Source organism: Siphateles boraxobius, unplaced genomic scaffold (genome assembly GCF_051911475.1).
Source record: "Siphateles boraxobius isolate OS27281-9 unplaced genomic scaffold, OSU_SipBor_1 16, whole genome shotgun sequence".
Classification (NCBI taxonomy): Eukaryota; Metazoa; Chordata; class Actinopteri; order Cypriniformes; family Leuciscidae; genus Siphateles; species Siphateles boraxobius.
In genome coordinates, this window is record NW_027508766.1 from 16,621,375 (window position 1) to 16,634,004 (window position 12,630).

At 35.9% G+C, this 12,630-nt stretch overlaps 2 protein-coding genes across 2 annotated transcripts in view; one reads left to right on the forward strand and one right to left on the reverse strand.

Annotated features, from left to right (window-relative positions):
* Positions 1-22: 22 nt before the first annotated feature.
* Positions 23-6,937, reverse strand: pmpca (peptidase, mitochondrial processing subunit alpha). Its single transcript, XM_077231842.1, has 13 exons — positions 6,848-6,937; positions 5,909-6,111; positions 5,736-5,815; positions 5,564-5,646; positions 5,364-5,458; positions 3,631-3,731; positions 3,278-3,541; positions 2,588-2,680; positions 2,374-2,492; positions 2,204-2,294; positions 2,068-2,130; positions 1,836-1,980; positions 23-1,175 (listed from the first exon to the last, which is right to left on the reverse strand). Exons 1-13 carry the CDS (start codon positions 6,892-6,894, stop codon positions 1,006-1,008), a joined length of 1,554 nt encoding a protein of 517 aa, XP_077087957.1. The 5' UTR covers positions 6,895-6,937; the 3' UTR covers positions 23-1,005.
* Positions 6,938-9,383: 2,446 nt separating this feature from the next.
* LOC143739358 (titin) overlaps positions 9,384-12,630 on the forward strand; it is a 50,753-nt gene continuing 47,506 nt past the window's right edge. The window contains exons 1-3 of the mRNA XM_077231803.1: positions 9,384-9,518; positions 9,658-9,717; positions 11,955-12,051. The gene's annotated coding sequence lies outside the window, so the exon portion shown is untranslated. The remainder of the gene's footprint in view (positions 9,519-9,657; positions 9,718-11,954; positions 12,052-12,630) is intronic.

Here is a 12,630-nt window from a genome sequence, read left to right on the forward strand (position 1 = left end):
CCAAGGAACAGATTGCTGCATATTCAATACATTGAAAGCTTTAATCCAATGCATTGAAAGCCAAAAAATAGAAAAGATCCAAACTTTACTTTTTTTCCTATAGATGTCAGATTCACCCATTGCCATCATAATGAGCAGCAATGGAAAAATATAACTGTAAACTGAAGTGCAAGGGAATAAATATGTTATTTCAGGGCAAACCAACATAAAGGGATAATGACAATAATTGGGTTAGGGTGGTCATGTTAACAGTGATTTAGCAAGAGCAGTAGGGCTTATATACACTTTAGACCATTCGTTGATGGGTCGGTTTTCACTGCTATGGTAAGTGCAGTTTCTGTCATTCTGATTATATATTTTAATATCTAACACCTAACTAAAAGATACGTTTTATAGAGCTTTGTGAAAAGAAAACGTGAGAAATATCTTTCTGGTTTGCCCAGTTTTACACAGAAGAGCACAGCCTATCAACAGCAATGCAGACGTGAAAAAATGGAATAGGAAAGTCCACTTATTGAGGCAAATAACATTCACTTTCAACACGTGATGGGTTCAAACAAAATCATGCAGAAAATCAATGTGGGGGTGTGGAATTGAACAGCCATCAAATCAGCATTTAAAATTTAAAGGGATTCTCCACACAAAAATGAAAATGCTGTCATTTACTCACTCTCATGTCATTCAAAACCAGTTTGACCCTCTTTCTTCTGCGTCACAGAAAATTTGATATTTTGAAAAATGTTGGGAACCAAACAATGTTGGGGACATTTTTTATGTTCCACAGAAAAAGTCAACCGTTTTGGAATGACATGAAGGTGAATAAATGACAGAATATTAGTTCAGTAAATGCTGAACTATCTCTTTAAAGTCACCTTTGAATCACTATATAGATGAAATGCAACCACAGACAGTCCTTCTAAGCATTGCACTTAAATTCCAGTCAAGAACAATATTTGTTGGGTCAGTGCTCCTATTTGTCTCTAGATGGCGTCAGCCGTCGCTCCCCTATCGGAACAGGCGGTATATGCGAGGCAGACGTCCATCTTTACTCGAGAGAGCGGCTTGAATGTCCTCGTACGAGGGCAGCTCCGTCAGATCTCCCAGCGCAGCTACCGCAGGCTTACTACGCAGCATTTTTGCTGTAACTCTTTTGATGTCACTGGCCGTAACATTACCTAAAACACAGAAATTGTTAATTGATTTTTTTTCCACAGAGATGTCTCCAGGAAAGAACAAGTGAATAGTTTGATACTGATATTACACATTCAAGCCAAGTAATGTATTCAGTCAAGAAAGCACACTACCCTTCAAAAGTTTTTTTTAAGTCACTTTACCAAGGTGATTACCAAGTCTGAATTTATTTTATAAAAATATTGCAAAACAGTAATATTGAGAAATATAATCATTTAAATAACCATATAAAATGTCATACGTTCCTGTGATGGCAAAGCTGGATTTTCAGCATCATTAATCCAGTCTTCATGATCCTTCAGAAATCATTCTAATATACTGATTTGATGTTCGAGAGACATTTCTTATTATTATCGATGTTGAAAACAGTTGCGTTATATCTTTTTGGAAATCATGATTCTTTCATAAATGCCGTTCTTTTGAATTTCTTGCCATTCCTTTGAAATGGAAATCTTTTGAAAGATTATAAATGTCTTTACTGTTTCTTTGAATCAATTCACTGCATCCTTGCTGAATTTCTTTAAAAAATATATATATTCACTGACCCCAAACACTTTGAAAGGTAGTTTAAGTATTAAACATACATTTTCAAGCTAAATAATGAGTTCATATAGGCTTTACTCTGCAGTATCATCAACACTTACTGATGAGCTCACACAGCTCATGCGGCAGCTTCCTCTTGCCTGTCGCCAGTACTTGTCGACCTACGTCTTCAAAAATGACGGGACGAGACTCCAGGTTCATCATGAGCATGGATTTCAGTTGTGTCTTGGCTCTCTCTAGCTCCATCTGCACAAGTGAGAGATTTGCAACAATGCAATGCAAAAAACTGCAACAAATTCAGAGTGAGAAACAAATAACAAAGGAAGGTCTTACTTCTCCTGCTGTCCCAGTCATCTGAATAAACTCCCTTGTAATGATCTCCACCATTTCTCGCACCTAAAAAGATGATTAGTTAAAAAAAATACAGTGTATTGTAGTAATATTTATCACCTAAACCTAACTACAGTACCTGTCTAGGGTCTGCACTTGCATGGATACACAGAAGACCACTATCTTCATAGCTGTGGTGGTACGAAGTAGCATTGTACATCCAGTGATGCCTGTCCAAACGACAACGGATTGCTAAAAACTGTTCACCATAAAACAGCAGTTTCAGAGCATAAAGAGAGGATGCCGCACCTGTTGAGCACATTAAGGTAGAGACGGGTGAACATGCCTTTTCCTGGCCCTCCGGCAGAGAAGGACCCTCCGCCTCCCATCATCATATTAAGGACTGCAAAGGGGATGAAGTCATCCTCCTATCAGTCAGTCACAAAAAAAGACTTATATAAACACACAACCAATTTCAGCAAGTGTGAAATTGAACTGATTTGATTTAATATGTGTAACAAACCAAAAAGGAGCAGCTCTCCAGCCCAATCATGATGTGCGTTAGTTCTGGAATGGGTGTCGGACCCAAACTCACATCGGACATGTCCTTCTCCATCTGATATAAGACAAAAAGCTTAGCTAAAGTAATTCGGGAATCTTTAAAATTCTGCTGTTCTTTGGGCTGTGACACACCATGCCGTCGGTCGGCAATGGGTTAGCTTTTTCATGTTGAATCTCTGTCAGGGTCGTCGGTAAGAAAGATCGCTCTGATTGGCTGTTCAGGTTAGCGAAAGTGTCAGTGCATGAGGATTAAAGTAAACAGAGCATATAGCACAGAGTCTGTTCTAATTTTACATCATCTTACCTGAGCATTCAATATGCAGACATTTTCATAACAACATGAACCACCTGGAATGAAGAAGTGATCAGCATGACTGATATTTAAAATGGCACCGCTTTGTTTACAGTTTGTATATCTGCAGTCCTAGTTTCGGGTTTCCCTATTTGAATGACATATACATTGTTATTTCCTTGCACACAGGCGCAGAATGCACATGCTAGTTGGCAGTCACCTGTAGTTCTTTTGGTGTCTTCAGGTGCAACTTTTAGGCACAGATGCAGGCAATGGGAGGCGACAAAACAGTCAGCTTTTTATCACTGTTAGTTCTTTGACGTCAGCTAGGTGTGTCACAGCCTTTAAAAAGGTGCTCACCTTAACAATGCCGCCCGTGTATTGTGCTACAGACAGGTCGACGTTGGCAGGTGTGCTCACGCCCCATACAGGTTTAACATTTAGGAGATACTTCCTGGCACACTGAACAAGCTGCTCATGTTCAATCCCAACCCCGGCCAGCACCATGCGCTCCGGGCAGTAATAGCTCTGCAGGTACTTATGAAGCAGCCTCTTGTCGATCTTCTCAACATTGTTGGCAGGGCAAAAGCGAGGTAGGCCCACGGTGTTGCCCCTGTATGCTGCCTAAACATTGAAAAGACAATAAAATAGGACTTACAAACTCAATTCAATGATCTACAGCAAGGTATTGATATTTGTAGAAGTGGTCATACGGCATGAATCATTTCTGTTAGTAAAGGCTCCGGGTCAGGTCTCATGTTCAGATCCTCCAACTCAAACCGAACAGCCATTCTGGTCATCTCAATCTCCTCATCTGAAGAAAATATCATAAAGTTATATTACCAGTAAAAAGTTTGGAATAATTAAGATTTTTTAACAAGGTTTTTGAAAGAGGTCCCTTATGCTCAAAGCATTTTTTGTAATCAAAAATACAGTAAGAAGCTATATTTTCTGAAATATTATTACAATTTAAAATAAATTTTCTATTTTAATATATTTTAAGATGTAATTTATTCCTAATAAGCTAATTCACATCTGAATTAGTGTTCAGTGTCACATGATGAATGAAAGTGATATGGTGAAGGCCAACACGCACACGCCAGTCATTTTTGCTGTGATTGGGGGTTAAGTCCCTTGCTCAAGGGCACCTCAGTCATTTCCTGCAGAATTAAGGCAACCTTCGGGTCACCAGTCTGACTCCCTCACCATTTGGCCACGACTGTCAACTGATCATTTAGAGATCATTCTAATATGCTGATGTGGTGCAGTTATTAAATATTATTGATTGCATAATTTTGTGGAAACCGTGATACATTTTTTTATTAACATTATAAAAATAATAGTCCCCCTATTAAGCAATTTTAAAGATTCCTAATTTAGTTTCAGAGGTCTCCGACAACAGGTTTACATGCATCAAAGGTCAAAAAACACTTTAATTTTTCTCATAATATACATTGCACATGTATCAAACGACTCCTTTCCAAGAGCCTACTCTGCTTTGATTGGTCAGACGGTGCCGTCTGTTGTGATTGGTCTACCGCTTACAGCACATGTTGGAAACGAAATGTCTATTACCATTACTGATTCAACTGATTGCTATGCCAAAATAGCATAAATATACAGTAAGTTGAATATCTACAGTAAAGAGGGGGAGAGTGGCCCAACTCTTAAAATGTGGATTACAGCTGTGATGAACAATGACTGGAAGGCTCTTTATAAATACATAACTCTGAGAGCACAGTTGAATGACTTAATTGAAATCGAATATGGGACCACTCTTTTCCATCGTCATGTCCACACTGCCCTGATCACGACATGTGCAATTTTTAAACCATCCAAACATCACTCTACTCGTCCCTGGCAGCTGATGAAAAGAGGTTTGGATTCACAATTAATCAGTTTTGACTGTGCTAAGTTTTGCATTATGTTCAAGAATTCTTCAAGAAAGACATATGGTTCTGTTTGAAGTAAAAGCGCAACACAAATGATGTTTGAAACCAGTCCAATCTGGCAACACTTTCCAGAACTGAAGTTCATTATTATTATTATAATTATTGTTTATGCAAATGTGTAGGCATGTAGATTACAGAAGTGAGACTGGAATTGCTGACGAATCGCTTCTGCAGTTCAGAATCTATTCTCTTTTTTTGGGGGAGACAATATTTATCATGCACTTTGATCTTTAAAACTTTGACCTTTTACATTCACAAACAGCTATATTACACAATGCATAAAATGTATTATCTGAAAAAGCATCATAGGGGCACTTTAATGTGTAATAATATTTTACGATTTACTGTTTTTACTGTATTTTTGATCAAATAACTGCAGCTATGGTGAGCAATAAGAGACGTCTATCAAAAATAAAAATATTCCAAACTTTTGACTGGTAGACTATTTAACCCTGTCAAAGATTCAAATAATTAGTTGTTTTTCAGATGCTCACCTAATAAACGGGGCTGTAGAACTGCATCTGACAGGAGGTTCACCACAGTTTCTAGACCCTTCACTTCAGCTGAAACCGCATACATTGTTGTGTCTCTTTAAATGACAGAAAGAAATTAAGCATGAGGTAAACAGAAAAGAATCAAAACAGCATTGAAAAACAATTCACTTTGGACTAAAATAAAAAAAGAAATGCAAGACCTGGATGTTTGGCAGTCACATATGCCTCCATGTTTCTCAAGTGTTAGGAGTATTTCATCTTTACTTCCAAACTGGGCTGTAGACTTACAGTAAAGAAGAATGAGTTGGTTTGTGCACTAAAAATGAAAACAGCATCAGTAGTAGTCCAACTCATAATCATTGACAGACTTACAGAAAAGGAAAGCTTTTCCAAAAAGTGTGCAATTCCACTGGGATATTTTGCTTCATGACGCGAGCCTGAATTTACTAAAACTAAAAACAAACAGGTGAAATAAAACACTTGGTATCTGGTTCAGCTCATTAGAATCAAACAACATCAAAGTATCTGCTACACATTTTACTTACTTCCAACAGTACAGAATTGACCAAATTTGTTCTGCGATGCAACTTTGAGTCCATTTTCTAAGGTGGTGATTTTAGTCTCGTGTTTCTCATGGCCGTCCACAGAAGCAAAGACAGGTTTTGGAATCCCGGGCAGAGGCGCTGACAGGGACACATTGGGATACGCACTGCCACTGCTGTAAGGTCTACATACTGCGATGCCATACCTGCAGGACACAGACATTTAGCAATAATCATATACTTCAGATGCCCAACACATATGAAGAGACGACGCCAACTCCTGCTTAGATTTCAGATAACGAAAACTCTGAATCAACATGCACCAATGCTACATTTTTTAAAATGTCATATTCATTTGTTAAACAAGTATTCATTACTTCAATGAGCTCATTGTTTCTTAATTAAATTATTACATTGTTTGAATTAATACATTTCTTAGCTAACTGTGATTTTGTATAAGTTCATTTCTGAAATACATGCAGAATAAATGACAGTTACCTCTGATAACATAAAAACTGTAATATGGACTCTGTAAATTGTAATGCACTTTCTGTAAAGCTGCTTTGAAATGATGTGTATTGTGAAAAGCGCTAACGTTATACAAATAAACGTGAATTGAATTAAATTTAATATACTGAGAGTAAAACTACTTTGCTTTTACAGGTATCTCACATGAGCAAAAATAAAAATAACAACAACTCCACACTGGCTAATGTAGGCTAATATTTGCTGTCAATTCAGTTTAATTACCGAAACGCCAGGGAAAGCACGCGAGATTTCGAAGTTAATCACACGCACATTAACGCTCTAACGATTTTATAAAGTAGACAGAATACCTAATATGTATTAATTTATAAAGTCAGAACAAACATGTGGAAACGGCTCTATACATACAACACACTTCATTACAGTGCTTAAATAACTTATACATTTAGACCAAACCTCTGCGCTCGGCTCCAGCCCCTCAATCTGGACATGTGAGCAGCCATGTTGGATTCTATTTGACCATGAACCTTACCCGGAAATGATTATTAAACACTTCCTACTCTACTTTCTGTGAAATGTTGCTGGCTGGTTGCTTTCTTTTACTGTCTATGGTTGCTGGCATATGGGATGCTGGTTGCTGGTTGCTGGTAGCAATGTTGCCAAAAAAAAAAAAAAAAAGTTAAAAAACGTTATCTAAATCCTGCCCAATAAATAAATAAATAAATAATAATAAGTTACATTTCGATGAATAAATACATAAAAGACTGCCCAGGTAGACGCCATATATTTATATATCCAGGACATATTTAGAAATAAAGTATATTTACAATTGGTACGTTACTGTGATATAAAACATAAAAACCTGGTATTTGCACAGTATATATAATAATGCCTACTTACTTGCTGTACTAGGCCTACATTCTTAGCCTAACATGTAAGAAAGACTGGGGGTAGTTTTCACTAAAGATATAGCCTGCTATACTAAAAATGTACTTAAGTTATTTCATGTCTACACAAATGTTTTCCTCTAGCAGTAGGAGGGGAGGGCAGGGGGTTCTACTTGTTGTAATACAATTTATACAATTCATTAATTATAATTATGAATTACCAAACAGATACATTTAATGATTTGCTTTCTTATGAATCATTATGCGTTTCATAATGTTTAGCCTATATTTTGCTGAAAAGCCATTAACCTTTCCACTGTCAACCCCCTTTTTGAGAAGACATGAAAATGTAGGCCTACTATCCAAACTGGTTGTAATTGAAGAATGGTTTGGAATATAGTATAGACCTAAATTTGGTCTTGTTTTAAAGAAGACACTCACCAGATTATTACTAAAGCGAAAGCTATGGAAGTTTTAATTTACTCTAAATCAAATGTACTGTACTAAATATTTATTTTTTAAATAACATTTACATTTTTACATTTTTTAAATATAAAATACATATTTTACAAACTAATTTTTACTTAAAAATTACTATAAAATCAAAGCCAGCCAAGTTGTGTTCCATATTTTAAGTTGATGTCACACAAATTAAAATTACTGTGAGATTTTGTTGAGGCGCTGTATCAAAAATTTCCACCGGGTGTCACCCACATTCCATTGTGTTTTTTATGCATTCTCTTGAAACAAATTAATACATTTCTGTCTAAATATCACTTCTCACAAAATATGGAACTTTGAGACTCAAGACCTTTCCGATGACATGTGTTGTGTCAAGATTAGACAAGGTTTTGATTATAAAGTAGTTAAAATACATTTTGTAATATGAAACCTGACACCGCCCACTAGGGGGGGGGGGGGGGGGGCCGTTAGTCAAGTCAAGTCACCTTCATTTATATAGCGCTTTTAACAATAAAGATTGTTTCAAAGCAGCTTTACATTGATAATAGGAAATTAACAGATTGTTTTTGGTTTACAGCAGCTCTCGAATAAAGTTATTGTCCAGCCAAAGTTAGTTTTGATTAGTTTTGATTAGTTTTGCAACGATCAGTTATTAACTTAGGGGCCGGCAACACGACACCGCGCTCTAACAGAAAACCCTTAAAGCGATCCGGCCTCTCATTTGCACAAAACAGTGCCTGGTGGCTCGAGAACGCAAACAATGAAATAGGTTCCAAGGTACAAGCCTTGAAAAAATTTTAATACAGAATTTTTTTGATCGCTTTCGCGTAGCCACGTGAACCGGTATTATCCCGACAACATTTTATCTGTAGAGGTAAAAAAGAGTTTAGAGTGCAGTTTACATGGTAATGCAACGTCCAATTTCAAAATAGTTTTCACAGGATGAATTTTGAGTACTTATAAGCTTTAGAATGATAGCTACCTAATTAATGCTAACTACTAAATTATGTGGTATGAAAAAATGCGACAAATAAAAAGAGCGCCAAGAGTGACAATTAAGGGGTTAAATAGCCTTAAACAGATGAATGGCAAGGTCAAATTGTGACAACATGACCCCAAAAGCATGTGTGCTAAATAAAGTGTATGACTTCTCCTGAGCAAAAAAAGTTTTTTTTGTGTGGTTTTTTTTGGGTGGTGAGGTATATTACCACACAAAAAACTGAAGAATTAAAAAAAATATATACCTTGGATTAAAAAATTAGGCCCAGTCTTCCTATGTAAGGGATATTGTTCAAAAAAGCTACTAAAGAATATAAACCAATGTTAGATTCATGCCTGACATAAAGTAAACCACATTACATTGAAAGGCTTTCACATTTTTCTTTCACACTAGTTAACCTAAAAAGAGCTTTGTATATAGAACAGTGTGTCCTTACAGCTTGTATTGAGACCCAAATAAATGGTGCATGAGAATTGGATTGATTTCTAAATGTACGCATCGGCTCTAAGTGATTTTTGTCATGCATGTGCGGGCTACACAAGAATCAGTTGGCTGAAAGAAGTGTGCAACAGCTTCTACATATAGAGAAAGATGTTTTCAGTGCATCTGGGTCTTATTTTGTTGACCATGTCTTTTACACCACGAATGAACTTTTCATATGAGCTTCAAGATACAATTCACACTCTGAGGGAGGAGAATGCGTACTTACATCACAGACTGAAAAACCTCACCCAGACACTGAGAGAGCTGAGGAAACTGCTTCTGGATCACTCGCATGGTGAGAATAATGTCAAAATGTTCATGTCATGAATCAGTAGCGTCCTTTGATATTAAATATGAAAGTATGAGTAGGTGTATTATTTTTTTTTTTACGATTTTTTTTCTGCAGTTTATTAAAAGAGTTTATGTGCACACAGCGTCTACTGTGGATCATGATAGTGACCAGATACATGCATGGAATGAATGGATTAAGAATGGTAAGATAAACCTTTTCAGCACTATTAATCTGAAAAGCTTTCTTACGTGATGTTGCCATGTGTGATGAATTGTATTTGCTGCTTTGTCAACTGACAAATATATTGAACCAGTGCAGTATAGTTATAATGTGCATTGTTACCATGAATATGGACTTACAAACAAGTAACTTAACAGCAGTATTTGGCTCTACTCAAGTTTTATTTTATTTATTACTCATTTTAAAAGTAATATTATTACTTTACTTATAACTTCCTGGCAACAGTAATTTGTTACACTAGTTATATTACTTTTCCGTTTGTAAAACTTATTTCTGCCCAACACTTGAGTCCATGTTATGTTATAGTCAGTAAATGTGTTATCAAAGCAGACTGGCCCTTAAATGATACAAACTGAGATACTGTATGATGTTTTTCAGGTCTAAGCGCAGAGACTCATCTCATGTTAGAACAAGCTTTCTGCTTGCCACATCTTCATGCCAGTGCTAATTTATATTTCCCACAGGAAATTCTTCTGGTTCTGTCAGGGCTTATTTGGATTTGGACTCTTATCATGTAGATATGGACATATTCAAATCCAACAGGAAAGCTCAGGCTAATTTCGATTTGTGAATATTAATGTTCATAGTAAGGTTGTATTTGTTAACTATAAAATCATGTAAGGGGTGAATAAATGAGATTCACTTGTGAGAGACTTTATCCCCTGGTTTCACAGACTAGTCCCAGACTAAAATGCATGTTTGAGTTGTTTCAACTGAAATAAACTTGCACTTAAAATATCTTAAATTAATATATCAGTGCCATTGTTTTGTTTCAAGATGCATACAAGTAATGCTTTGTTTTTCTTTCTCTAAGGCACGTTTATAAAAGCTTTATAAAAGCTACTTAAATGCCCCAATTTAACTAAAGCCTACTGGTTTAATCTAAGCCATGTCTGTGAAACCGGGCCTGTATTGAGCTGAGTGTGTCAGGAATCCAGACATAGCCCACAGCGTTACACTGTGAATAATGACTAAATATAAATATACATAACACTTTATTATGTGATGATTTGCTGTCTTGTCATCTTTATTAGCTGATTTGTTAGACATATGTGGATTAAAGAGCATCCATGACAAGTCCTTCTGATTGAAAATGTAAATAAGAATGAAACCACAGCTTGTGGTCTTGCCAAAGATGTTTTCTCTGTTGATTTTGTTTGTGTTCAGCACATGAAGAGGTAGCTTCTCACTGATAATTACTGTAGCAACATGAAATGATTTAGAGCAGACTTTGTGTGTTTGATGTTCCACACTGCAAATATCACAGTAGCCAACAAAACTAGCCTTTGTTCAGTTAATTAAAATCACCCTCTTGCATAGATTAGAAATCAGGCTATTTGTACTTTAATTTACATCTGATTGTGCTGAATTGATAAAAGAAATAAAGCTGATTTACATGCGCAAAGACTGAAACCCATGGTAGTTGATAACTTTCTATGTATATTCCTAAAATTGCATGTTGTAAAATCAATCTTTTTGTTTCTGCTAACTTTTTCTTTCTGACTGTTTACATTGAAACTTAAGATTAGATTCACAGATGAATTCACTGCAGTTGAACTTGTAAATGTTAATTAATTTTAATTAAAAGTAAATGTTATGGTCTTTACTGAAACTCAGCAAGTTAACATTTAGTACTTAAAATGTATTTTTTCCCTTTCTGTGATTTTTTAACCAGCTCTAATATGAAGTGTAAAAGTATGTTTGAATAAACCAATTTTGAAGCATATCAGAAATATAGTCCAGACCCCCACCCCCCCAAAAATACACAAATATAAAACACATATGTGTATGTAACAAATCACTATTTTTAAGTTATTGGTATTTTAAGCGAAATATATTTTACAGCTTTAAATATAGCCCATGGTATAATATAATTAATCATGCCACATGCAACCAAACACACATACAGGTGTGAAATGATTTATGCCAATGCGTACAACAAACGCTATTAGACTTGTGGACACCTTTTATGAATAACCATTATGAGGGAATTGAAACACAATTGTTCTCATTTTTCTCAAACTGCATGTTTTAGTTTTATATTTGTGGCCTCATTCATTTTGCACAGTGTCTGAACACATGCAGAGTGGTGCTTAGTCCTCTCGTATTGTTCCTGGCTGTGGAGGGGTGGTGCTCTGTTCTCCAGGTTACGTGACACAGCCCATCTGTGTGTATGTGTGTCTGCTGCTCCATCATTAGATCAAGCCTGTTGCATTGATGAACCAGAAGACACACATTGGCAAGCATTCACTGACAGAGATGCTGCACTGAGGCTTAACACTTCTGCTCTGCATGGGTAAGTGCAGTATTTTTGCAATTGTTAAAGGCAAGGCAATTTATTTATTAAGCACAATTTTAAAACAACATGTAGTTGACCAATGCGCTGTACAATTCTTAAACATATATGCAAAAAGAAAACATACAGTATGCGCTAGTATACAACACAGACGTCTATCTACTTAACATAAAATTACAGAATTCCAACATATCCCTAAATAGGGTTCGACAGTTGAAATCGTTATTTTGGCCTATAGTTCCATTTTTTTAAATTTCTTTTTAATTGTGTACAATGCTGTGTACAAGCATCAATAGACTATAGTTTTCAATGACTCAATACATATGAAGCCTCCACTTGGCACTGTAATGTAATCATTTTTCATGTGGATGTACAAATATTGACATGCAAATACATTATACAATTAACAGAATTTTTGACAGTATATACAACTAAAATAACTGTTTACAGCTATGAAAAGGATATTTTTGTTTAGTTTCAATATCAATGAAAACGGTTAAAATGTTGAAACATTGTGTACTTTGAAAAATTTACAAGATCCTTGGCGAAAGAGATTTACTCACAATTTACTGTCTACCT